A 25,016-nucleotide genomic window follows, 5' to 3' on the forward strand; every position below is an offset into this window, starting at 1 on the left:
GACAGTTAAGCCACTTCACTTTTTTTAACAAAAATATATATTTACTTGTCCCGTCTCTGGAGATGTTGCTATTACTGTAATGATATTCTTTTGGAGAAGGACCTAGGATTAAGTGCAAGTAATTTTTCCTTCTCCAGCAATTTTCAATAATAATCATTAGCACTGAAGAGTTGTAAGCCCATCCCTATTAAAACCATTATCCCTGCCCTGGTGGTTGTAGGCCCGTGTTTGTAACCCTTTTTATGCACAATAAAATCATTTAAAAAAAAAAAAAAAAAAAAAAAAAACATTATCCAAAAAAGATTCCGTAAAGGGCGCTTTGCCTATCTAGAATCTGTACTGGAATCAAAATCAAGACAATGTCTTCTAAAACGTATGCACAGACCTCAAAGTGGATGGTTTACTACATATGTGAGTGATTGAACCACACTTTAGCAATGTAGTTGTAGATGGGTTCTGGGCTTACCACACAAAGTTTTGTTTGCAGTACTACAACATAGAATATACAAAATGATCCCTCTAGAAACAGACTGTTATGAAGTGGCTAAAATTGTATAAACTAGGCTGTAATTGATAAAAATAGGGTTAGATTAAAAAATGTCTTAGTCTTTTATAGGAAAACACCAAAACCATTTCAACACCTAGAGAATGTAAAGCTCACTATGCTAGAGAAAATGAATTTGTAAAAAAAAAAAAAAAAAAAAAAAAAAAAAAATGGAATGGGAAAAGTTTGATTGGTTTGCAATTCTGACACTACCTTTGGGAGGAAACTAGAACAAGTTCTTAAAACTTTACTTTAGTTTTCTACAAAACAAAATAGTGCCCAATTCTCAACTACTTGGGGACCAAAGAGATCGCTATAAGGATATCTGTTTTCCAGAATGTCTTGCAAGGTAGCCTTATGAACTATTTTCAAGAGTACTGTGTCGAGCTCCCATGGAACAGAAGGTCTTAATTTCTTCTAGTAAATTTTGTATAACTGGGAGTGAGAAAATAAAAGAGACTTGTTAAAAACATTTTCTACTGAACGTAATGGCTGTAAAATGTAACCTTATCGAAAAAAACTACAGCTCTGATTTGTCTAAATAGAAAAGATATAGGGGTATCACCTTTTTTGTGTGTGCCTTTTTCCCACTTTCTTACCACAATCAGACTCTCCCCCTCAGGCAGTTTCCAAGTCGCAATCCCCATCAGAGATTAGGGACCTCTTATTAGAAATGACTTGTTACAAGGTGTCACGCACAGAAGTGCGCACCTCCTGTTGAATCATTTTTAGGTCGAGGGACCGTCCGGTCTGCCGAAGGCAGAACCGCAAGTCCGGAGATCTTATGATACTTAGAGTGGCTATTTAGCCCGCCTCTCTTTTTGCCTCTCCTCCATTGGCTGGCTTCCTAAACAGAGGCCAGCCATTGGAGGAGAGAGCCGTCCCTCCAAATAGGCTCCGTCTTTTTCAGATTCGGGGGTGTGTTCCGTGCTCTTCTTTCCACTTTTTAGCCACGCCCTTTTTTAGGCGTGTTTTTCTCTCCTCCAGCCAATGGCAAGAGAGAGAAAAGAAAAACATGCCCCCGAATCCGAAACCGCCGCTGCGTTTCTCCGAGGCATTTCTGCTTCGCCTCGGAGAAAGGCGGTGGTGTCTCCTACCTACTTCCCCTTTGAAAGACTCGTTTCCACCCTGTCGGGCATCATCAGCGAAGTGCGGCGTGAGGTCAGTTGTATGGTCACTTGTTGCAGTTTCCGTTGGAGAAGTAGATTAGTGAGGCAAAGTGGGACATTTGTAGCTCTGGTAATCTGTACTGGGTCTCTCAAGATAACCGTGCGGAATATGCGTGTACCGTAGAAGGTAAAATTAAATCACTTTAGAAATTCGGTTTATATTAGTCATGGTGGCTCATTATGGTCCCATTCAAATTCTCTGCTTCTGTTTTCGTTTCTTTTCGGCTCTGCCATTGGTTATGAAATATTGTATCCCTGATTCTATTGGACCAGCTGTTTTTCACCTCCTGTTCGGCACTGCCGTTGGCTCTGGCTAAATTTGTTGCGTCCCCTCTTGTGCTGCCATTGGCTGTGAGGATGTTCCAGTCTACCTCCGGGCCTTTCCCATTGGCTGCGACGGTACACAGACAACTCGGGCCTGGTTCCCGCTTTCGCAGTCACTCACGCTGTTTCTGTTGTGCTGTTTTCTGTGCATCCGGCCTCTCCCGGTGACCCGCAATGTGACCCTCGGCACGACAAATATGGCGGAGGTAAGGCATAAAGTCCATGTATACGAATGGGCATGTTGTGCGTATGTTTCACAGTGCACAAGCTGTCCCGGCAGCTGCCGGTGGAGGGCAGGGAGGCCTGTGAAACCTCCACTATGGCACTCGCAGTCAGCCCGATAACTCGTTGCTTCCAGTGCACAACTTGAGCATTTTTTTTTTAAATAACCTGGCATAAGCAAGATGAGAGAGCTGCGTCCCTGTCCCGCCCATCTGCTGCAACGCGCGCCCAGTAGTCACTGCAGAGTGGGACCAATCTGTTTCTGTGCAGAGCTGCGAATGCCGATCGAGCCCCACCAGTTTACGGTACAGAGGGATTTCATGCGTAGTATTTGCTGAGCCATAATGTCTGCCCCCCCGTAGAGTACTGAGAGCGTTTCTACTTACCTTAGTGCTTATGTACCGCTACCCAATGACACCCTCTTCCGCCTTTCACTGAGAGCTGCCTGTACTCCGCTACTTTGTGTCTGTGAAAGCCCCTCGCAAACGTTAGGAGTTGCCCAACACCATTGCAGAACGAAACCTTTGGGTCTTCTAAGACCCCAGCTTTATGAAACGTCATACAAGCCCATTTCATAAAAACGGTTTGTTCACGAGCATACATGGTAAGGGCATTTTGCAGTTACCCGTTATTTGCCAGATCTTGGCTCTTCCATGTCTGACATTCATGAGTCTTTTTGCCCATATTTTCCTGCTGTTCCACTGTTTAGAGCTGTATTTTTGCATTCTGAACTCCTTTCTTGATTTCCACACACCTTCCCGTCGCATTCAGCACCTCGCACTGCAGCATGTATTTTCATTTCTACTGTTTATCAAAAACAAACAATGTCTGGGGCAGTGGCTCGCATTGGTTTGTGCTTCTGCTACTGAGTTTGCCTGTGTCGCGATAGCTCAGGTTGGGCGGTCTGAGCTGTGATCTAACGCCACATAATATACCAGTGAGGTGCGCAGTTAACGCAGCTTTTCCTCGCAGGATTTGCAGTTGAACGAAGTGCGCGCGTTTTTCCTTCCTACGCTTTGGTCTGTGGCTCTGTTATAATGACAGTTGTTGGCGCGCCTTTCATATTCTCTTTCCGCTCCCCTTGTAGTATTGTAAATTCGATCGTTCTTGACCATTATTTGATGTCTTTAATTAGGAAGGCAGGGCAGCGACTATTCGAATCTTTCTTAAGCCCACCCCCCATCGCGACAAGCACGGGAGAACATTAATTTCACTCTGTGTGTTAATACGCCAGGGTAAACTCATTATCACCATTGTGTATTTTGTTGTTGTTCAATTTTTCCAAAACATGGTTGTTTTGACAGTGTGACATTGCAATTCTGTATATTTGTAAACAAAACACGGTCCGTACCCATGATTTGCTGTGAGGTTTTTGGAAGTTCTTTCCTAGGTGAAGGATATTTCCTATTTTTAGCATATTACTTATCTGTGATTCCCCTAATAGTGCTTTTAGTTGCAGAGCGGTGTGTTTATGGCTTCATAGCATGTGTTTTTTTATTTTCATTCAGAAGGAGTGTGTGGACATGTTCTTGACGGAGTAATCGTCATAATTCTCTAAATAAAGAGCATCGTTTGCTTTCATGTACATTTCCATTTGTTTGACTTCTTATTTGTAAAGTAGTTTTCTCCACGAGTGCCTGTTTATTAATTTTAAATTAATTTTTTTGTGATATTTCAGTTACACATTTGTGCAACAGACGTATAAAATGCAAAGGAACAATTGGAAAACAAGCACTGGCAAATCCAGTACTACTTCCCTTGTTGAGTTATTGGCTTTGCCAATACTTTTTGCTGATGCTGTGCAAACTGACTGAAAAGGAAAAGGCGCGAAGACCCAGCTGCTCTTGTACCTCAAGTTTCTGAATTCTACCTCTCTAACCCTCCCTATGTTCTACCTCTTCTCTACCTGGTGCGTATCATTCTACCACAGTGATGTTTACATTTCATCTGTATATCTCCTCCATCTACGTCACTTCTCTCTCAAATCACCTCTCAGCCCTCTCGTCTGCACTCAGCCAGCTACAGAGCTTCAGCCCGCGCCGCTCTCCTTTCCGCAACTGAAGCAAACTCCGGCTAGCTGATTTCGATGTTCATTTAGACTGAGTATCGTTTTTTGGGAAATCCTCATTGAGAAAGACGAGTTTCCTTAATATTGTCTGCATACTGCCTGCGTCCTCTGTTGCTCATGCCATGTTTAAAATGGCAAGCACCACAGTGTTATTAGACTCTGCTGTGCACAGTGGAAACTGAGCTTTGATTTCGGATCGTTCACAAGCCGGTGATAGTGTGGTGTGTACAGCACACGCCTGAAAAGACTAGTGTGGGCATTACCTTCAGCAAACACAATATTGTGACACTAGGAGTTTATATACGTCAATTCACAACCATGTGCCATTTCCATATCTGTGCATGCTATAACATTCCAAAAAGTGACCGTGCCCCTTATACCAAAAATTTTCCTAGCATTGTTTTATCACAGAAAGTGCATACCACCCCGTGGAAGAAAATCCGAAAGCCCCGGATTGAACACCACAGTTCAAAAGCTCTAGCTTAACATGAACATGTAGGGATTACATCAAGAGTTCAGTGAGGCTCATGTGCGGACCAGCATCGACTGCACTGACTGCAGCCGGTTCAGCTCTCCCCGTTCTGAGTCTGCCTCCCTCCTCCTCTACTCTTACCACTCTTCTCCTTTCTTTCTCTTCCTTCTCCTTTCTCGCACTCCTCTTGCTGTCCCTTTTCCTCCTTTCATTCCCTTTTATGCCCTCCTCGCTCTTCCATTCTCTAGCCTTTCTCTCACTTGCCGCTCTATCCACTTTACCTGCTTCCTTTTTCTTCTCTCCCCTTCATTCTGTCTTTTTCCCATGTTATGCACTCTCATCCTTACCAGCTTTTCCTTCTCTCGGTCGCCTCTCTCTTGCATTCCTTCCAACCGAGCCATCATGCCACAACTCCTATCAGCATGATTTCATTCAGCGCCACACAGTTCCACGCAACACCATTCCATTCCACACACTACCATTCTACACCACACAATTCGACAACACACCTCATAATTCAACTCAACAACACATATACACAACACACCACATACATCCAATCCACGCCACAGAATAACACATAATCCTATCAAATTCAACAACACACCACGTAGTTAAACTCCACCATACCACTACACAACACAAAATACCATTCCACATAATTCCACTCCATAACACAGAATCCTAGGCAAGGTTTTAAAAACAAAAACATAAACAAAAATAATGTCATGAGCAATGCCAATAGCTCTAACTTTAACAATGCCGAGACCATTGCATTGTAAATGCTTGTTTAAAGTAATTCTTCAGTAATATTTGGGGCTTCAGGGCCATCAGTTACAGAATTTGACATAATGTACTGGTTCTTTTAAGATATATATATAGATAGATATATATATAGATATATATATTTTAAAGGAACCAGTACATTATGTCAAATTACTTCAAAAAATGATTCAACAGGAGGTGCACTTCTGAGGGGGAGAGTCTGATTGTGGTAAGAAAGTGGGAAAAAGGCAAAAAAGCACCTCAATTCATACTGGATATCTAAGCACCTCAACACATAATGGAGGTCTAAGCACCTCATAAGTCTTGGACGTTCTATGTAACACATCTCATAAAGGTGAACTTTTATTTCATGCAACTCAGGCCGGACTCACATGAGTTATATTGGGTGCAACTACAAAGACCATGAGGCTTCTGCAAAGACCACGCCCATCTGGGCAGGTGATTTAAATGGAAGAGCTGCACTTTCCGGTTCTGGGCTGCGTGTTCCTTGTGCCATTGAGGAAGAATCGAAAGATTTGAAACGCGTCTGGCAAGGAATATGAACTGTGATGCCTTTCTTTGCCGATTTGTTGTGCAGCCAGCGTGAATAAATTTGAAAGGATTACAACCTACCTGTTGAGGCTTTTTTCTACTGGGGGCAACTCTGTTCGACTTAATTTAAGCGGCCTGCCCGGCCGCGGAAGAAGCCCCGCTGCTATCATAGCGTTTCCCAAAGGTATGCTACTTGGCGTTATCGTGATGGGAGGTAGCCCTTTCACAAAGGCACTATCATGCAGCAAGTTTGAGCAAAAACTGTGCGTCATCCCACTGGGGATTTTTATGCGAACTTTTATTTCATGCAACTCAGGCCGGACTCACATGAGTTATATTGGGTGCAACTACGAAGACCATGAGGCTTCTGCAAAGACCACGCCCATCTGGGCAGGTGATTTAAATGGAAGAGCTGCACTTTCCGGTTCTGGGCTGCGTGTTCCTTGTGCCATTGAGGAAGAATCGAAAGATTTGAAACGCGTCTGGCAAGGAATATGAACTGTGATGCCTTTCTTTGCCGATTTGTTGTGCAGCCAGCGTGAATAAATTTGAAAGGATTACAACCTACCTGTTGAGGCTTTTTTCTACTGGGGGCAACTCTGTTCGACTTAATATATATATAGATATATATATTTTAAAGGAACCAGTACATTATGTCAAATTACTTCAAAAAATGATTCAACAGGAGGTGCACTTCTGAGGGGGAAGAGTCTGATTGTGGTAAGAAAGTGGGAAAAAGGCAAAAAAGCACCTCAATTCATACTGGATATCTAAGCACCTCAACACATAATGGAGGTCTAAGCACCTCATAAGTCTTGGACGTTCTATGTAACACATCTCATAAAGGTGTCCGAAGCGGCACACATATCTTGAGTGCTCAGAGTACAGCAGACGATACTGCCATGGAGGATAAAGGGCATCCGAGTGAACAATTACTCGAATACATCTTGACCTGGATCAGTATGATATGGACACTGAAGGCCTCTTCACAGAGGGGGAATGTCGAATGTCTCATCCTCTAAGGGGATAATAATGAATCCCCTTGGTCAGGAGGTATTTTCCCCCCATAACAAGAGGCATCCAAGAAGTACAAAATGCTGGCTTCAAGATCATGTTGGGAAATATATTAATAGGTGAATAAGAAATCCCCTAGGAAAAGAATAACATACCATCTTGAGAGCAGAGTGCTCTAGACCAGTGATCCAAGAGAAAGTTTGACTAACACCGAACCGGGATCCTGAATTTATCACGTTTTTAGGTCTTGCCTGACCCAGCGCATGCGCTGGTCTGGCGAGACCTATTGAGAGGGGTCCAAAAAGTGCTACCAGGCCAGCCTAGAGCCACAGTGCATGTGCGCGGGTGCGCTTTACCGCGCTTTACCGCGCTTTACCGCGATTACTTTCACTTTCGCGGCCCCACGGCCGCTTTGATGTTTGATCGTGATTGCGGGCACGATCACTTTCATTTTCGGGGCCCCACGGCCGCTTTGCATAGCCAATAGGTCTCGCTTTTGGGACCTTATAAGTATTTAGTTATGCAACTGTTGCATAGCTTAACACTTATAAGGTCCCAATGGCGAGACCTATTGGCTATGCCAATGCTTGTTATTCAAGCTGGGGAGAGACCCCAGAAAAAGCATGGAAAGAACCCGTAAGGCCTGCCAAGATCGCCTTCTCAACATCCTAGGCCTCTATCTCGAATTATCAGCTTGGCAGAGGAGGCCCATATTAATGTGACCCCAGTAGATATTAATCTACTTAGGGGCTGGAGCCAGAGAGATTTGATCCTCCCAGGAAATGGCAATGCAGGGGTGAAGGCCAAACGGCGTAGGGTTGTCCTAAGCAAGATCAACCCAAAATTAGGAAACATGGCGGACAAAGAACCCTCTGACGAACCCAAAAGGCCTCCTGTTCAGAGAGGATACAATTAAAACAATAGGAACATGTGTGGCTACGTTCATGGCCTTGGACAAAGCACAGACAAATATGAGAAGGGTTTTTAATGCTAGTGTTTTTGGTCGGGCCAGAAGAAAGGGCCTTTCTACCGGCCGAGGTACTCAAAGGCCTAACTTCAGACAATGAGGTTTCGGTAGAGATTACCAGCCAGGTGCCTCACAGTTCTTGTACCCCTAGCGAGGATGAACCACTCATACCAGAAGCTTCAGATCCTGTGGACAAGGATTCAATTTTCAGAGTGAGTACGAACACTTCACATATTTATTTTTCCCCAGTAAATGTGGGGGAGAGGTCGACTCAAGTTCTTTTCCCACCCTTGTAATTGAATTACACAAGACCCTTGGGTTACTGAAACCATTCAGAGCTTCAAAATAGATTTCGCTGAGGTCCCGGTCCAATCCTCTCTCCCAAGAATATTGAAAGTTACCTTAAAGCAACAGAAGGTGGTAGAAGAGGTGGTCTCTATGATACAAAAAGGTGCAATCGTAGAGGTTCCTTAGGAATGCCACTCTTCCTTGTGGAGAAAAAACAAAAAGGATGGATACCAGTTATAAATCTCAGGGACCTGAACAGATTTCTAGTCTATAGACATTTCAAGATGGAGGAAATCCATCTCTTGAGAGACATTCTGTTATATTCTTCTTAACATGTTCTCTGTGTATTTCTACGTATTGCCTTGGAATGCTTCTGCCTCCTAGCAACCTGTCCTCTCTGATGCTGTTCTGGAATGTAAACAGCAGAGGGACAGCAGTTGCTGTGGAAAGTGGCTGGAATTTCCAGGGGTCGCTCCTGTTATCTGAATAAACTACTTCACATCCTTCTTGTGTGTCCTGCCTCTTCAAAACTGGCGACGAAGGATGGGATTTCTCGATAAGAGGAGGATACCAGTTGTGGACCAACTCTGAAGGTTTTGTTCTTCACCATTGCGGAAAAAGGAACACATTTATGAACAGTAAGTGACCCCTGGATTGTCTGTTTATTAGACATAAACAGGCACTTTAAGCCATCTAGTATCCATCTAGCTACGTGTTACAGGAAATATTTCCACTATGATCCTCTAATGAAGTTTGTAGCTTTGAAAGCTACCTGTGGAGTATTTCGGTTTGGACTGTTGCGCGTTTGTGTGGACGTTGTCAAGGAAAAGGTCCTTGTTTGCTGCTAGAGGATTGTTTCATCCAAAGAATCGTTTTGTGTCCAGCCTGCCAAATGTGAGCATTTCACTGCGATTGTAAAGAGTAAACAGTGAGGTTCACTTCTTAATGTGACTCTTGAGAGGCGTGATTGTAGCGTGTTCGACCAACCCTAGGAGTGAAAGTTCTGTTTTCATCTCAATGGTATGCTTAGTGGAGCAACTGTAGTGAGACTCGCACTGGCCCTAAAATCCAGAAACAGTTTTCTCCTCGAGAACTTACTTGGTAGCGGAACCGCCGTGGGACTCGCACGCCCATCTATTCCAAGTCTTGTTGCCATTTAACTTCGAGGGCTGGAGAGTTCGGTTGCCAGCTCGCTCCCGCTAACGTTCTGCCATCCTTGAGTCAGGCAGACGCCCTGACGTGCAGACGTCACACGTCACGCATACAAAGAGAAAACGTGCCGCCATTTTGGATAAGGAAAACTTCGGTGACACGCACACTGCGTCCTGCCTCTTCAAAACATTCTACTAGAGAAAAACTGGTTTGTCAAGTTGGACCTGAATTATGCCTACTTCACCATTCCCATGGAGTCTCAAGGTTACCTCCAGTTAATATGGAATCACAGTCTTTTTCACTTTCAGGTACTTCCCTTAGGCCTATCCTCAGATCCTTGGCGTTTCACCAAGGTAATGAGAGTGGGTGCAACCTTTCTGGGAGGGAGGAGGATACGGTTGTTTACCTAGACAATATCCTCATAATGTCCCAATATCATTCTCAGATTTAAAAGTATATGGAATTGGTGGTAAACTTCTAGAGAGTTTGGGTTTCATAATAAACAAGGAGAAGTCTATTCTGGTTCCTTCCTGGGACTTAGAAGGTTTGGGTTTTACGATAGACACAATTAAGACCCTTCTTCTATTGCCAGAGAAGAAATTTACCAAAATTTGAAAAGGAGATAAGATTAGTGTTGAGCCTCGAGGCAGCTAGCCCGAGTCCTTGGTCTCCTTTCCTCTTCTATTCAAGCTATATTTCCGGGGCCATTACATTACCGAGCTCTACAGAGGGTGAAAGCGAGAGCTCTAAGACAAGGATCATTGTATGGGGACAGGGTGATCCTAGATCAAGACGCCAGAATTGAATCGAACTGGTAATTGGAGAACATGGATACCTGGAATGGCAGGGCAATCTTTGGGAGTTTCCCAGAATATATACTAGAATCGGATGCAAGCCTTCAGGGCTGGGGTGCACGCCTCGGCAACCAGAACACAGGATGTTTATGGTCTTATATGGAGAGGTCCCACAACATAATTTATCTGGAGTTGACAGCAGGTCTCTATGCTCTAATGAGTTTCAAACACTCTCTGCAGGGCAGAACTGTCATGTTAAAAATGGACAATGTGCCTGCAGTGGCATACTTAAATCGGTTAAGGGGTACAAAATTCTCAGTCTTGTCAGATTTGGCCAAAAGAAATTGGATTTTCTGTCTAGAGCACAAGAAATGCTTGAGAGCAGAGTACTTACCGAGGAAAAACAATATCACAGCAGATTGGAACTCGAGGCTCTTGAAAGACCACAGCGAATGTAAGCTGAACGAGAGCCGCTTCAGACGTCTCTGTCACTTATGGGGTCCTTTGGAGGTGGATCTCTTTGCAAGCAAGTTGACATTTCAACTGAAGTACTTCAGCTGGATACCAGACCAAGGTCCCCAGGCAGAAAATGCATTCCTTCAACCCTGGAAGGGGCCAGAGCTTACGCCTTTCCTCCCTTTGCAAGGATCCAGAGGATTCTCCAGAAAGTAAGACAGGAGCAATATTCCCTGGTACTAGTAACTCCCTTATGGCCGTCCCAGGCTTGGTTTTAGCCGACCTTGGAACTGGCCTGCGATATTCCCTTGCTTCTTCAGGCAGAGGAAGGCCATTTAAGGGACGTAGATTGAAGAGAACACCCTCTGGTTTAGACTGGAATTTTGAACCTTCTTGCCTGGAAAGCGTCAGGAGATCTAGTTAGATGTCATGTCTTTCAGGAATGGCTGAGGAACTCCTTGAGGAATCCTGGGCTCCACAAACCCACTATAGATACAATGGAATATGGAAAACATGGGTACGCTGGTGCTTGGAGAGGGACTTGGATCCCATGGAAGCTCCTATAGTTGAAGTGGTTAATATCTTAGTAGAACAGTTTGATAGCGGCCTTAGTTATAGGTCACTTAATTGTTACAGTTCTGCAATCTCCACAGGACTCGCATTAACAAACGATAGAAGCATTGGGAAAAATGTCATAGTATGTAGAATTCTTAAGAGCATTAGGTTAAGGAGAACCCCCTGATCTAGCTAGGAGACTGTTAAGGATGTTAAAATAGTCCTGGACCTTTTCACAGCATGGCCTAGTAACAGATATTTAGATCGGAAGAGACTTTCTATGTAGCTAGCTTCTCTTCTCGGTTTCATTTCTTGTCATCGTGTATCGGATGCTAAAGCTTTAGAGGTAAGTAACAGGGTTTACAATGCCTTTGGAGTAAGATTTGAAATTATTAGAAGAACTAAGAATATGTCAGAGACAATTATTTACCCTAGGTTTGAGTCTTGCAAAAGTTGTGCATAGTAGAATACATGAGAGAATATGATTCCAGATTGAGCGATTATCGTTCTGACGGTTTTGAGCAACCACTCATCTAATTGGTGAAACCTTTCAAGGCTAGAACGTCTGCTTCAATAGCGAGGTGTGTTAAATTGACCATGAATTTGGCAGGTGTTGACCTTAAGAACCTTCAAGCACACTCTATGAGAGGAGCTATGGTTAGCCAATCCTTCTGGAAAGGTGGAAGACTAGAGAACATCCTTCGGACTGCTGAGTGGTCAAACTCTAATAAATTCACAAAACACTACTGTAACAAGATCGAGCACATGTCGGATGTTGTTTTACAGGCCTACCAACATGCATATTGGTAGCCTCCGGTCTTGAAATGAAATAGCGATTCTCCTAATTAAATGCCAAGAGAATCTGGATTTCCTTAAAGACACAGAGGTTAACGTTATCCCACCCTCCCATCTCTGGAGTTGGTTGAAGGGTTTGGATAATGATATAAATAATAATAAAAAAAAGAAAAAGAAAACCAAACAATACAAAACTAAAGGAGGTTAATAAAATGATTTTTTTGATAATTCAAGATTGTTATACACATTGTATTTGTTTGTGTGCTATTTATTTAGAATGTCTTACACCTATAGAGAATGTTCTAATATTCCTCTTCAATTTTAGATAATTTCCAGTAGTTCGTGTCTCCATCACCTGGAAACCTCTATGAACGGAGTGCCTTCTTTCCTTGGTTCTGCAACGCAAGTTCTTCGTTGTTTAAGGAGTTTCTTCATTTCCTGTTGTACCATATAGCTTTAGGACTTTTCATAATTCATGATGGAGAATTTTAGACCGTATTTGAAAGAGGCAGATTGTACTGTGGGCATGCCTATTAGGGTCTTGCTATATTCTGTTCTAGAACAATTTTGTTTGTGATGTAATACTTAAAAGGGGCTGTGTGGAGTTTGCATTAAAGGAATAATGCATAATGTTAACCTCCGTGTCTTTAATGAAATCCAGATTCTCTTGCCATTTAATTAGGAGATTCGCTATTTCTTTTATTCCAATAAAGAGAAGCACTCACAGAACTGTAGCAGAAAGGATTCTAAAGGCCATAGAAGTGCGAACATCGACATTCCTTGTCCACATGCACTCAACAGAGAAGCTCCATATAAGACTGCTCTGGTCTGGACTGGAAGCCCAGGCCTTTACAAGGTTCATTGGTCTCTTATATTTTGGGAGGGAGAGGTGGCGTCCAGCGTCCCGTTTTTTTACCTCAGCTCTTTCTTAAACATGTGCCCTCATTGAGGTCTTCTATGGGAGTGATTTGATCGGCACAAGAATACAGTTAAAAAAGAAATACAAAGTTTAGATAACACAATTTCCATCCACTTCTGAAATTAAACAAAGCTAAAAAAAATCTGCAACGTTATTACGTTAAGTCTCAAATTGTGCAAACCTTATTGTTTTTGTTAAATATTCCAACACAACTTGTTAGAATATTCTAACGTTTCTAGCAAAAATGGAATTAACATTTACTATTTCTGGAAGGAAAAAGAAGTTTGAAAGAATCACTATTCTTTTACAAACATGCCAAATGTAAACAATCTGGTGTGAGAGAATTCTTAAACAACACATTTCAAGGTATGAAATGTATCCAGGGGTAGTAAAATTTGTAAACAAAATGTGACAATATTAATGAAACTCTTTTAAAATACTGGAATTTCTCACTAAACTGTGTTTAGGATTTAGTGTCTCCTTTCCTGAATTCAGATCACCTCAGTATAAACAATCTGTTGCTGTTAAAAGTCGCAAATTAAGTGTTGTGCCCTTCCTGAGTCCCCCCCACCAAGTTTTTTCTGAGGTAAACAGATTGGCCACTGCTTGACAGTGCCTCCTCCCAACATCGGAAAGTTACATCAAACACGATAACATTAAAAATGCCATAAAAATGTCACATACAAGTAGATTCTTCTATGACATACCTTAACTTTGTTGGGGCCATGTCCAACTTGAGGTACTTCTCTCTAGAAGAAAAACAAACGTTTAATGTTGTATCTTCATTTATAAACTATGTATCGGAGATGCCCAAAATGTAGTGGATCACTGAAATTGGTTCAATAAAGAAGGTATTTAATTGAAATTGTGCTAATATTTTATCCCGTTTGTAGCTCATAATCTGCTGCTAGGGCAGAACTCATCATTTAAAGAAACAGCATCACTACAGAGGTGGGCCGAAGATCAGAATACGTGATGAAAGGGGTGTTTAATCCTCAAGGTGCATAAGGAACTAGCCATAACAAAGATACGCTCCCCTGATAGCTTTGACAGTTTATTGGGGCTCGTCATTTCACAGTACATGAAGCGCACAACGCAACTCTCTGCCTTTGCGACACATCTGCTTTGCTAGAAACATTTCATACAATATTCATGCCTTCTTGTCCTAGCACTTTTTCAAAATAGGTTATATCCTAGTCCATCTGTCTTTGTTCTTTTTAAACCAATCTGTCTGACACTGCCACACTTTCAACAACCTCAATTTCCAGTTTCTATCCCACCTACTCAGTCTCCACCATCCCAACTTCATCATTTTCTGTCTCCTCTACCATGTTTACCCGTAAATATTTTATAGCCCAGTCTGCACCACTTCACCATCTTGCCAGAGTTTCATTCGCACCTACCTAGCTCGCAACTTAACAATCTAGAAACCATATCAACCCTTAAAATTCATGCAACAGGTTCCTAAAAATGGAACATAGTTATAGCTGTAACTTAAAAAAATATATATATGTATTAAAGTTTTTTTTTTATTGAACAACCGTCAGCAATGTACAATCAATCCTGTAACAGTCACAGTAGAAAGACATTATCATCATGAGCAATTTAAGGAAGTACAATCATCAAATGAAGGACTGTGTCAGTTAGAGCAGATGGTTGGCAATGCTACACAAAAGAAAGTGCAAGTACACGACAACACCATAATGAGCGATGGCAAATCATACAATTCAATTGAACATAGGCATCATAGCGGGGGGGATCCACGCATCGGGTGTCACAGTCGCGGGGAGGGAGAAGGTACATCCCAACAGCATGCAAAGCATGTGGATGTCACAATTCAGCAACAGGATGGTCCAACAAGTAGGACCGCAGCGGGCCCCATATATCACGGGGTCGTGAGGAGCGGGGAAGCAATTCACCATATGTACAAATTTGTTCTTGCCAGAGGATCATATCACTCCTTAAATTTAGGTGCATGGCCGCGGCCCCACCTACATGCCACACGGCGCTTAGCTAAAACCAAACAAAAAGACACAAACTTTCTGGACGCAACAGGAATAGATTTGGTGTATCCTAAAAGTGTGATAAGTGGTGATTCGGGGATAGATACAGAAGAAATGGAGCCTAGAGCTGCGAGGACCTGGTACCAGTAGTCATATACCCCAGGACATGCCCACGCTAGATGTAGAAAATCGGCATGTTCTGCACGACATCTAGCACATCTATCCGAATCACGCAGGCCATACCTGTTGAGCCTAGCTGGAGTATAGTAGCTGCGGTGAAGGAATCTATTATGGATGATACGCAACCTGCTATTCGAGGAGACCTGCTCGGTCTGCTTGCAGCAGTAAGCCCACTGTTCATTGGTCACCTCCTGGCCCAGCTCAGCCCCCCATCTAGCTCGAGAGGTGCAGGGCGGGTAATCGCTATCCACATACAGGGTGTGATAAAGTGTGGATACTAAGTGTGAAGCGGACTCCGCCTGAAGAATTCAATAGAGAGTTGTCAGGGTGGCTGCTCCAGAAGGGAACATGGAGTGACACGCCTGTATACCATGACGTAAACGAGCATACAGAAAGGTGTCCATGGTAGACAGTGGGGGGGGTCATGACATAACTGTTTGAGGGTACGGAACTTGCCCGCAATGTAAAGGTTCCCCAGGTTTGAATATTACGAGTACGTGCCATGTTCCTAAATATGCCTTCCTGCAGTAGTGTCATGTCGGGGTGGTAGGCTAGTGGGAGAAGAGGGGAGTAAAGACCAGGTGTCGCCGTATGCTCCAGAATGCGAGTCTAAGCGTTTATGGTGCAGTCCACAGAGGTCGGGTTACGCCCTCTGGGCCCAACTCTGGAGAGAAGAATGCCATCCAGCGAGATAGGGTCCGAGAGCCGGTGTTCCGTGGCGACATGAGGGGTGTATCGGGGGAGTGGAACCAGTAATGGGCAAAGTGCGCCTGTGCACTGATATAGTATAGCTCAAAATTTGGAATGTCCAACCCTCCTTGTGCGTAAGGCCGTGTCAGCGTGTCCCATTGAATGCGCAGCTGCTTACCGCCCCAGACCAATCTGATCAATTCAGACCAGAGAGTACGAAAGAAATATCGCCCAGGATCGTATGGGATATTGATAAATAAGTAAAGGAATTTCGGGAGTATGACCATTTTTATAAGAGATACACGACCGGCCATAGTCAGGGGTAGAGCTATCCAGCGGGTAATACAGCCAGTAACATGTTCTGTCGCACAGTCATAATTTAGGCGCATGAGCTCATCCCTGTCCGACGTAACACGTATCCCCAGGTACTGAACCTCATCGTCGCACCACACAATAGGGTAGTCCATATCAAGGGGAGTGGCAGCACTGGTAAGTGGGAAAATTTGTGATTTAGTCCAATTTATGTTAATGCCTGAATAGCCTCCAAATTTAACAAACTCGCGCATGAGTGGATTTAAATTTTGGCTTGGGTTTTTAACATAAAGGGTGACATTGTCTGCGTATAGGGATATGAGGACAGGCCGTAGGAGGCATCGTAGACCCACATAATTGTAATGTTGCCTAATTCTCGCCGCCAGTGGCTCCATTACCAGGGCTAAAAGGAGCGGGGAGAGGGGGGGCGTCCTTGGCGCGTGCCACGGGACAGGGAGAAGGAAGGAGAGGTGTGTCCGTTAATCAAGACCCTCACTGTAGGTGAAGTGTACAACAACCGAATCCAGGAGATGAAACCTATAGGAAATCCCATACATTGCAGAACGGTAAACAGGTAATCCCATTCCACTGAGTCAAAAGCCTTGGCGGCGTCTAAAAAAACGGCCACTAGTGCCAGTTTGGGATCAACTGTCTGCAAGATGGAAAAGAGGGTCCTAAGCTTATGGGATGTCGCTCTACCTGGTATGAAACCCGCCTGATCCGGGAGAACTAATTTATCCAGGAGAAGGCACAAACGGTTAGCCAACAATTTAGCAAGGATCTTGGCGTCGGTGTTTAACAGGGACAAGGGTCTATAAGATTCACATTGATCAGCAGGTTTAGCCGGCTTTAACAATGACGTGATGAGGGCTTCCCTCATGGAAGGCGGAAGAATTTGTGACTCAGCGCCTCTAGGAAAACTTCATTTAATATCGGGAGTAGATGCTCAATGTATGAGTTATAAAAATCAATGGGTAGGCCGTCAGAGCCCGGCGCCTTGCCCGACTTCATCTGCATAATAGCCACACGCAGCTCGTCATCCTCAAAAGGTGCGGCTACGAAATTGCGTTGCGAGTCGCCCAACCAACCCAGGGTTATATCAGCAAAAAGAGGAGTAAAGTCTATAGGAGACGTACGTTGGATTTTATACAAATTCCTGTAGAACGTAGTAAACATTTGGAGTATGTCTTGGCTGTCTCTATGTTGCACACCCACCTCATCTACCACTTCTAGCACTTAATTAGAAAAACGAGGTTGTTTAATATCGTTAGCTAGGGCACGGCCAGGACGCCCACCCTCCCCATAACGGCGAGCAGTGAAGTATTTACCGCGGAATTTCACCTCACTGTCTGCCGTGGTCGTGTAATCAGTGAGTTTGTCTCGGAGCAAAGGTCGATGGGTGCCCGAATTATCATCCCACATGTTAGTCTCCAAGCGTTTTATCTCAAGCTCCAGTCGTTGCAGATTACGTCCGATGTCACGGAGTACCCCGCTACTCTTGGATATGCCAAAACCCCGGACAGTGACCTTAAAGGCCTCCCAAAGTGTGCTCATCTGATCTACAGAGCCTTTGTTTCGGGCAAAAAAATCCTTGATCTCCTCACCAAGCTCGGCTTGAAATACAGTATCTAAAAGGGACTCGGGTGTTCGTCTCCAACAACGTGGGGTGGCCACTGAGTTGGGGAGGATTAGCTCCAGACATACAGGGGCATGATCAGAATATGTGTGGGCAAAATGAGCAGCCGAGCGAATCCAGGGATTCGTGCCACGCGAGCAAAGCCAGTAGTCAAGGCGAGACCACGAGGTATGGCTTGATGTGAAAAAAGTACCCTCCCTCCTAGCTGGATGTGTGTACCTCCAGGCATCTACAAGCCCGTATTTCTCCATTATCCCCGAGAGAGCTTCGCGTGCATTTGTGTAGTGATGTGGTGAGGGGTTGGAACTGTCTCCCGCTGGATGTAAGGTCGTATTAAAATCACCACCCCAAAGCAGATGTGTGGAGCCTATGTCTAATATACGTCCCCATAGAGTAGTGAAGTAATTGGGATCGTCTTGATTAGGGCCATAGCTGCACGCTAATGTGACCGACTGTATACCCAGAGTACCCCACATAAGGCAGCTACGTCCTGAGGTATCATTGTATGTGCCTCCCAGTATAAATGGTGTATTTTTTTTTTAACCAAAATGAGTTTATCACGCGAGTAAGTTGAGTAGCATGAAAATGTACGGGCAGAGGCCCACCTACTACCATAGTTTGATGGCCTGCGGGGATCCATGTGTGTCTCCTGGAGCAGAGCGATCTGCACCTGGTGGCGATCTAAATAGGCCAAGATCTGTCTCTTTTTACGAAGATTCCGCAACCCTCTGACATTCCATGTAAGGAGTTTGATACTAAGGTGCCTAGGTTGTGCTGACATTATAAACGAGGAGGATGGTACTAATCTGAATGGTTTCGCTCAACAATATTGTCAGTAAGATCGCCAAACTGAACACATTGCAAAACATGTACACTGCACTTGACGGAACAGAAACAATTCTCCCCAACCCACCCCACCCAACAAGAAAAATCGTAGCAAAGGTGATGATAAACCAGTCATCAAATCTCAGAACCCACCCCACCCACAACGGCACCTCAAATGTGCCGGTATATGCCCTCCCACCCAACAAGGTCCAAAAAGTCAATAAATGTTCACAATCCCAGAAAAACTGGAGGTAGGACCATGGAATATAGGCAAGTAGCGATCCAGAAAACAAACATGCAGAGGGGAGCTCCCATAAGGGGGGGCGCCAACTGGGCACAAACCCCCTCCCGTGACCAGCATCGCCAAATCGTATCCCCGAGGGGAAAGAGAAGAAATATATCCCCTCCCCGGGGGAGAAATCAGCAACGCGGGGGGGGCCGGGGGAGTGGTACACGGTGAAATAGTCAAGGTACCTAGCGATTGTATAGGAGATTAACAGCAATAGATGCAACAATAAGAGTCATAGCAGTTGAAGCAACACAGAGCACTTAACTGACCAGGACCAGCTAACAAATACAGAAGGTTTTCCAACAGTTCACGAACGGTGAAGTTGTAGAAGAAGGACCGGGGCCCTGCATGAAGTGCACGTGACCATATGTCAAGGGAAAAAGCAATCGGGAGATCGGAAGGCCTCTATCCTGTTGTCGATCAGTTACCGGAAGGCGAGGATGATCTGAAGTCACGTTCCCTTCTAGGCGAGTGTTTAGCCAGCTGCTTCAGAAAGTCATCGACCTGTTGTGGATTTGTACAGATGATGTGTTTGCCGTCGTGGAAGAGCCGGAGTTTTGCAGGATATAAGAGGGCATATTCTATGTTGGCCTTGCGGAGCTTCTGTTTTGCAGGTAGAAATTTCCGATGTGCTTCTTGAACTGGGAGGGTGAAATCCGGGTAGACAGAGAAGGCATTGCCCTCGAATTGCAGAGGTTTTGTTTCGCTGGCTTTTTGTAGCGCAACATCGCCGTCTCTGAAATTAAGCAGTCTGGCTATAATGGGTCTTGGGGGGGGCACCTGGTGGTGGACGTGGCCCCAGAGAGCGGTGTGCAAGCTCCACGACAAGATGAGGTGAGGAGTCCGTGCCAAAGGAACCCTTCAGGAGTCGCTCAACATAATCCTCCATCCGTCCCGTGTTGGTCGATTCCGGTATGCCAACTAAGCGGATATTATTGCGGCGGCCACGAGCTTCAATGTCCTCATTTTTTGCCACAATGACCTTTAGCAATTTATCCATGCTTGTGACTCGATCCTGTAGTTGAGATGTGGTATCCTCAGCCTCGGAGATGCGCCGCTCAGCCTCCTTAAGCTGCCCATCATGCTTGTCGACCTTGTGAACCAGAAAGTCGAGGCGATTATTCATGGAGTCCATATTCCCGGACAAGTCTGTCAGACTATTCTGAACGGCCAAGAGGAGTGTCTTAACTTCATCCCCCGAGGACTGTGAGGAGGCCTGACCATGCTCCATGTCTGGCGGTTCGGATTCCACTAAGGTGGAGCGCGTGCCGGCCTTCCTGGTGTCGAATGTCAATCTGGTTGACGGGCGTCGGGTTTCCCCATAACGGCTTGGCACTCGGAGGGAGAGCGGGCTTCGAACGTTGTAGCAAGGAAGCACAATCCCCCCCCCGTCCCCCCCCCCCCCGCCTGAGCGATCACACTTTAAAGGAGAACTGTCAAACGGGCCGCACAGCTTCCCCGGCTGTATTGAACCAACTAAAGGATGTTAGTAGCAAGGTCACCTGTAGCTTTGATAGCAGAAGGCAGTAGCAGTCTATAGCCGACATGCGAAAAAATTAAATAAAAAGGGGGGCTCAAAGCGTGCAGTATGTGCAGGAAAACGTGTGCGGCGCAGTAGCACCCAGGCAGGATTCACACCTCGGTCCACAAGCAAGGGTCCTCACACCGGGCAGTACTCTGGATGCAAGTAAACAACCCCGGCAGCCATAGGGAACTCTGTGGCAGGTTATGCCCAGTAAACATCCACTCGCAGAGCGCAGACTGTAAGTAATTGGAGATCAATAAGTCCAACGGCTGGCTTTGACGGCATCACATGTCGCTGCTCATCACCCACATTGTAAAGTTGTAGCGCCGAATATTTAAGACAGGATGCTGGAGTCATGGACGCAAAAAATAGCAACTAATGTGTAGGCTCTAGTCCCATATATGCCAGAGAGAATAAAGGCACGCAGCTTGCAGTATGTGACACGGTGCTGTTTGTTTGTGGAGAGTGAAGCACCACAGCAGACTCTCAGCCGCTATGGTAATGTCCCGATATAATGGGGGGAAGCTGAATGCGCGTTCCGCGCTAGGGGCGATATCTTCAAACATGTGTCAGCCGCAAGCTGCAGTCCGGGAGCCGGCAGACAGGCAGCTCGTGTCACTGGCCTGCAGCTATGGCGGCGTGCATATACGCCGCGTCCTGAGGGGGAAAAACGGAGTTGCTGCCCACACCCCCCGCCAGACGCGAGGGAGAAGAAAGGAGCGCCGATGGCAATGCGCGGCTCACCTCGGCGAGCTTGGCAGTGTCGGAAAGCCAATCAGGCGTGGAAGTCACTCGCAGGAAAGGGACGCTGCCCTCTCCAAGGGCAGCCCAGGCCTAGGACCACGTGGGGGACCGGGGGACTCACGTAGATTCTGTGGCCCAGCAGGGTTCCAGCACAGACGCGCGCCCGCAGGCCCGCCAGTAAAGCAGCGCCGTACACTCCCAAATGACACAGCGGGAGTTCCGGTTTTTCGCCCAGGATATCCAAGAGGTGTCAGCTACAGGCAGAAGGCAGCATCATACAGCAAAGACAGGTAATTATGCGGATATTTGACGGATTTCTTCACCGGGCGTCCAGAGCCACACAGGTGTGCGGCCATCTTGGATGTGCGCCACCTAGCGCCCCACAGTTATAGCTGTAATTTTACTGGAGTCACCAAGAGACTAAGGGTGGGCGGAATTTGCGAAATTGACTTTCGCAAATTATCGCGAAATTGCGCAAAATCTGCGCGAGCATGCGAAACTTTCGCGAAGATGCGGAGATTGCTTTTCCCGCCCGTTCGCGATGTGTTTTTGCGTGCTCGCCGGGAAATATATCTCCAACTTGCCCATGCGGTTGCTAATGGATGTGGCCATCTTGCTCGCGATGCTTATTTCCTGTGCGCGATCGCAATGACGTGTTCGCGATCGCAAACTCTCGCGGGATAGCACGACCGGCTACCAACAATCCAACTTCTTGTGGCACGCGCGAACGGATAGGAAAAGTCGCCAGCTAATGCAGGGACCCGGTAAGTCGCTACCGCGTGTGCGAGAATGCATTTTTAGAGCGCGAACAAGAAAAATACTTCCGTTTCGTGGCAGGTTGCGAAAGTTTTGACATTTTCGCGCTCTCCGCGGAAAGCGAAAATGTCAAAATATCGCAAATTCCGCGAATGGAACGAAATTTACCGCCCAGGCCTACAAGAGATGTGCGTGTTGTCAATATTCCAGGAATTTCCTTTCACATTGGTAGCTGATTCGGACAGTCACTCAGGTTTACCCTAAGGGCAGCACCAGGGTAGGACGGGGTCATGTTGACACGTCATATTCTTCCAGGGGAGAACATGAACAAAACAGCTAGAGGAAAATAACGGTACAGTAGTAATAGTGGAGTAAAACAATGCCAGGAAAGAGTATATAAACATTAAAGAAGAAGTTAATGTGAGGTGTAACAAAAACAAATGGGTATTGGAACAAGAGATGCATCCCCCTAGATTAATTTCAAATTTAATATTTTTTTTTCTCCAGAATTAAGACCAAAAGGAATCGGTTGGTACGGTCCACAAAACGTCTTACAACAGATGTTTGTAGGACACACCCAATAAATTAGGGTTTTTTTGGTAGTTATACCACACTTAAATATAAGAAGTTGGTATTTTCACAGGACTTTTTCAAGCGGGACGGTGTTAAATACGGCTCTAGAGACATATTGTAAGTTTTAAGTCTTACTTTAAGTAACACACACAAGAACCCAGGGGCGACAGCAGACACCACATTCATTTATTTAATTATTATAACGTGTTAACCATAACCCATAGCTGGGTATCCATGCGCTATAAGTAGAGGGAAACAGGCAAGACCATGTGTTCATCCATACTCCTACTGCCTAGTCCTCACTAGTTGAGACTTGAAGCACATCATTCCAACGTTCTCTTCCAACAGAAACGAAGACAACCTAACTTTACATATGCAAGTCACAGCACACACTTCTTTTTCAGAGAGACTCACACCACTAACCCATAACTGGAACACAAAACATATTAGGCATAATGTCATTCCTCCCCATGGTAATCATGTGAAGAAACTGAGGCTGTGTAGGACAACCTACTCCAGTTCAACTCGCCTGCTCTAATACAATGTGAGAAATCGGATCCGCACAGTCAACACTAGCAAACGTGATACTCTTCAGAACCAGGGTTCTTTCAATATTTCATCACTAGTCAGATTCCAAAAAGTACTTCTTAGCATTGCCGGAGCAACCTCATCAAGAACATCACCCTCTCACTTCTTGCTTTACGAACTCTGCCTTGCACTAGACATTCCTACACAACTAATCCACTGTGCATTACACGCATGAGCTTGGGTCCCATCCTCCTCACCAGCTCTCAAGGCGACAAAGGAGACATTGATAGTGTTAAGTCATCTTCACTAAGACGCAAAGAGAACCCAGGTGTGGAAAACAGACACCACGTACAACGGTGTGCCAGAATTAACTGCCTACATTTCCCAACTTGAAACTTTAAGAACATTTCACGATTCCCGTTCTACAGAAACAAAGGTACCTCAGTAGTTCACACAGGTCAAGTCAACCCATTAGATTCCACAGAATGCAGCCCATAACTGCTGGTATAAACTTGCAGCTGCAAGTGCAGAGTAATAAAGGTGGCAGACCTTGGAACTACCAACAACATTGGTGATCCTGACCCTTCGCGCCAATAACGTGTATTTGTAAAGAACAAACATGTTCACAAAGTAGGGTATCTTGGCGCGAAATAACTGATCACCCAACTTAATAGTACTCATGTTTTGCCCTTGGCAGCAGAATGGATGAATAGTCTGTACAGGAGTCAAGGCTGGGAAATTTTTGCAGGGGACGCATTATTCCACCGAGTCCTCGGACCCTGCCAGGTCAAGCAGGGGTGGTGACCCGTGCCACTGTGTGATGCCCGGTGCAGACCGAGCCACCCCTATGGCAGGTTCAGTAACATGATGAATTATAGGATCAGAGCACACTGGAGGGAGGTCCAGGGCAGGAGTACAGGCGCCAGCACCATGGAGGGTCCGCTGGCTGCACAGGAGCTCAGGGCACACTGGAGGGAGGTCCAGGGCGGGGTGCAGGCACCAGCCACGGAGGGCCCTCTGGCTGCACAGGGTGCCAGTCTTCCTGTTCACCCAGGGCTACTAGCTCGCGCGCCCGGCACCCTGTGACACAAAGACCATTTCCTAGCCAGAGTGGCCGGTTTTGGGGTCAGTAACGTGACTTTGATCCCTCTCCCCCTGCCTGTGGCCCTGACACCTGCAGTATTGTTTACATCTGTGAAGCCGCTGGTCCCTCCCACGGGTGCGCGGGCTCGCCCCCTCCCAACCCCTTACTGTCCGCCCCCTGCTGCGTGTCTGGGGGAGACAGACCTCCCACTCAGTGCCGGAGACCCCCCACCCGCAGGTGTAAACCTCCCCCCCACCCCACCTTCTGTTCCCACCGACTCCGGTGCACCGAGGCCGCCAACCGCCTTCAGCGAGTCATCCAATCAGGAAGCCAGGTTATACTGATGGACCGGTGAAGCGACAGGGCTGGGCGGGGTCTGGCGGTTTCCTGTGCCACGGACGCGGTGATTGGTTAGAGGAACAGCCTGCCCACGAGCAAGACACTCTTGGCTTTAGAATTACCCGTGCGCGCCGCTGACCCGGAAGAGGCTGTCAGATGCTCCGGAAGTGGTGGTCCAGCTGGATATGGGCGTCGAGAGCCGGCTTCTGAGCTGTATCGTTCATGGTATCAGCAGGGGCAGTGTCTGAGCAGACAGGGTGGATGCGGGGGAAGCCCTGCTGTTCCGCATAGGAAAACAAACATTTATTTTTCTGTTTTCGATGCAGAACAGCAAAGCCAGAAGGATGGGTGACAGCCTTATTGGATTGCCAATACTCTCGCTCCAAAGCGCTTGCCCTTGCTCAGGAGACTTGCACAGGTCCTCGCAGACAAACTAGGATTGTGCTGGGCTGCACAAAGCTCCATCTTCTATGTGA

The 25,016-nt window shown here is 45.8% G+C and overlaps 1 protein-coding gene across 4 annotated transcripts in view; it reads right to left on the reverse strand.

Annotated features, from left to right (window-relative positions):
- LOC146772217 (spindlin-W-like) overlaps nt 1–24,681 on the reverse strand; it is a 53,779-nt gene extending 29,098 nt beyond the window's left edge. Inside the window, exons 1-2 of one of the 4 annotated variants that reach the window (XM_085639483.1) lie at nt 24,476–24,681; nt 13,764–13,805 (exon numbers count right to left, since the gene is read on the reverse strand). In XM_085639483.1, the coding sequence (XP_085495609.1) occupies nt 13,764–13,783 (20 nt within the window). In that variant the 5' untranslated portion in view covers nt 13,784–13,805; nt 24,476–24,681. Of the gene's footprint in view, nt 1–13,763; nt 13,806–23,557; nt 24,275–24,462 lie in introns of those variants that run through there. The other 3 variants (XM_085639485.1, XM_085639482.1, XM_085639484.1) reach the window with 3 other exon arrangements.
- Between the last annotated feature and the right edge of the window lie 335 nt (nt 24,682–25,016).

Source organism: Triturus cristatus, chromosome 12, assembly GCF_964204655.1.
Source record: "Triturus cristatus chromosome 12, aTriCri1.1, whole genome shotgun sequence".
NCBI classification, from domain to species: domain Eukaryota; kingdom Metazoa; phylum Chordata; class Amphibia; order Caudata; family Salamandridae; genus Triturus; species Triturus cristatus.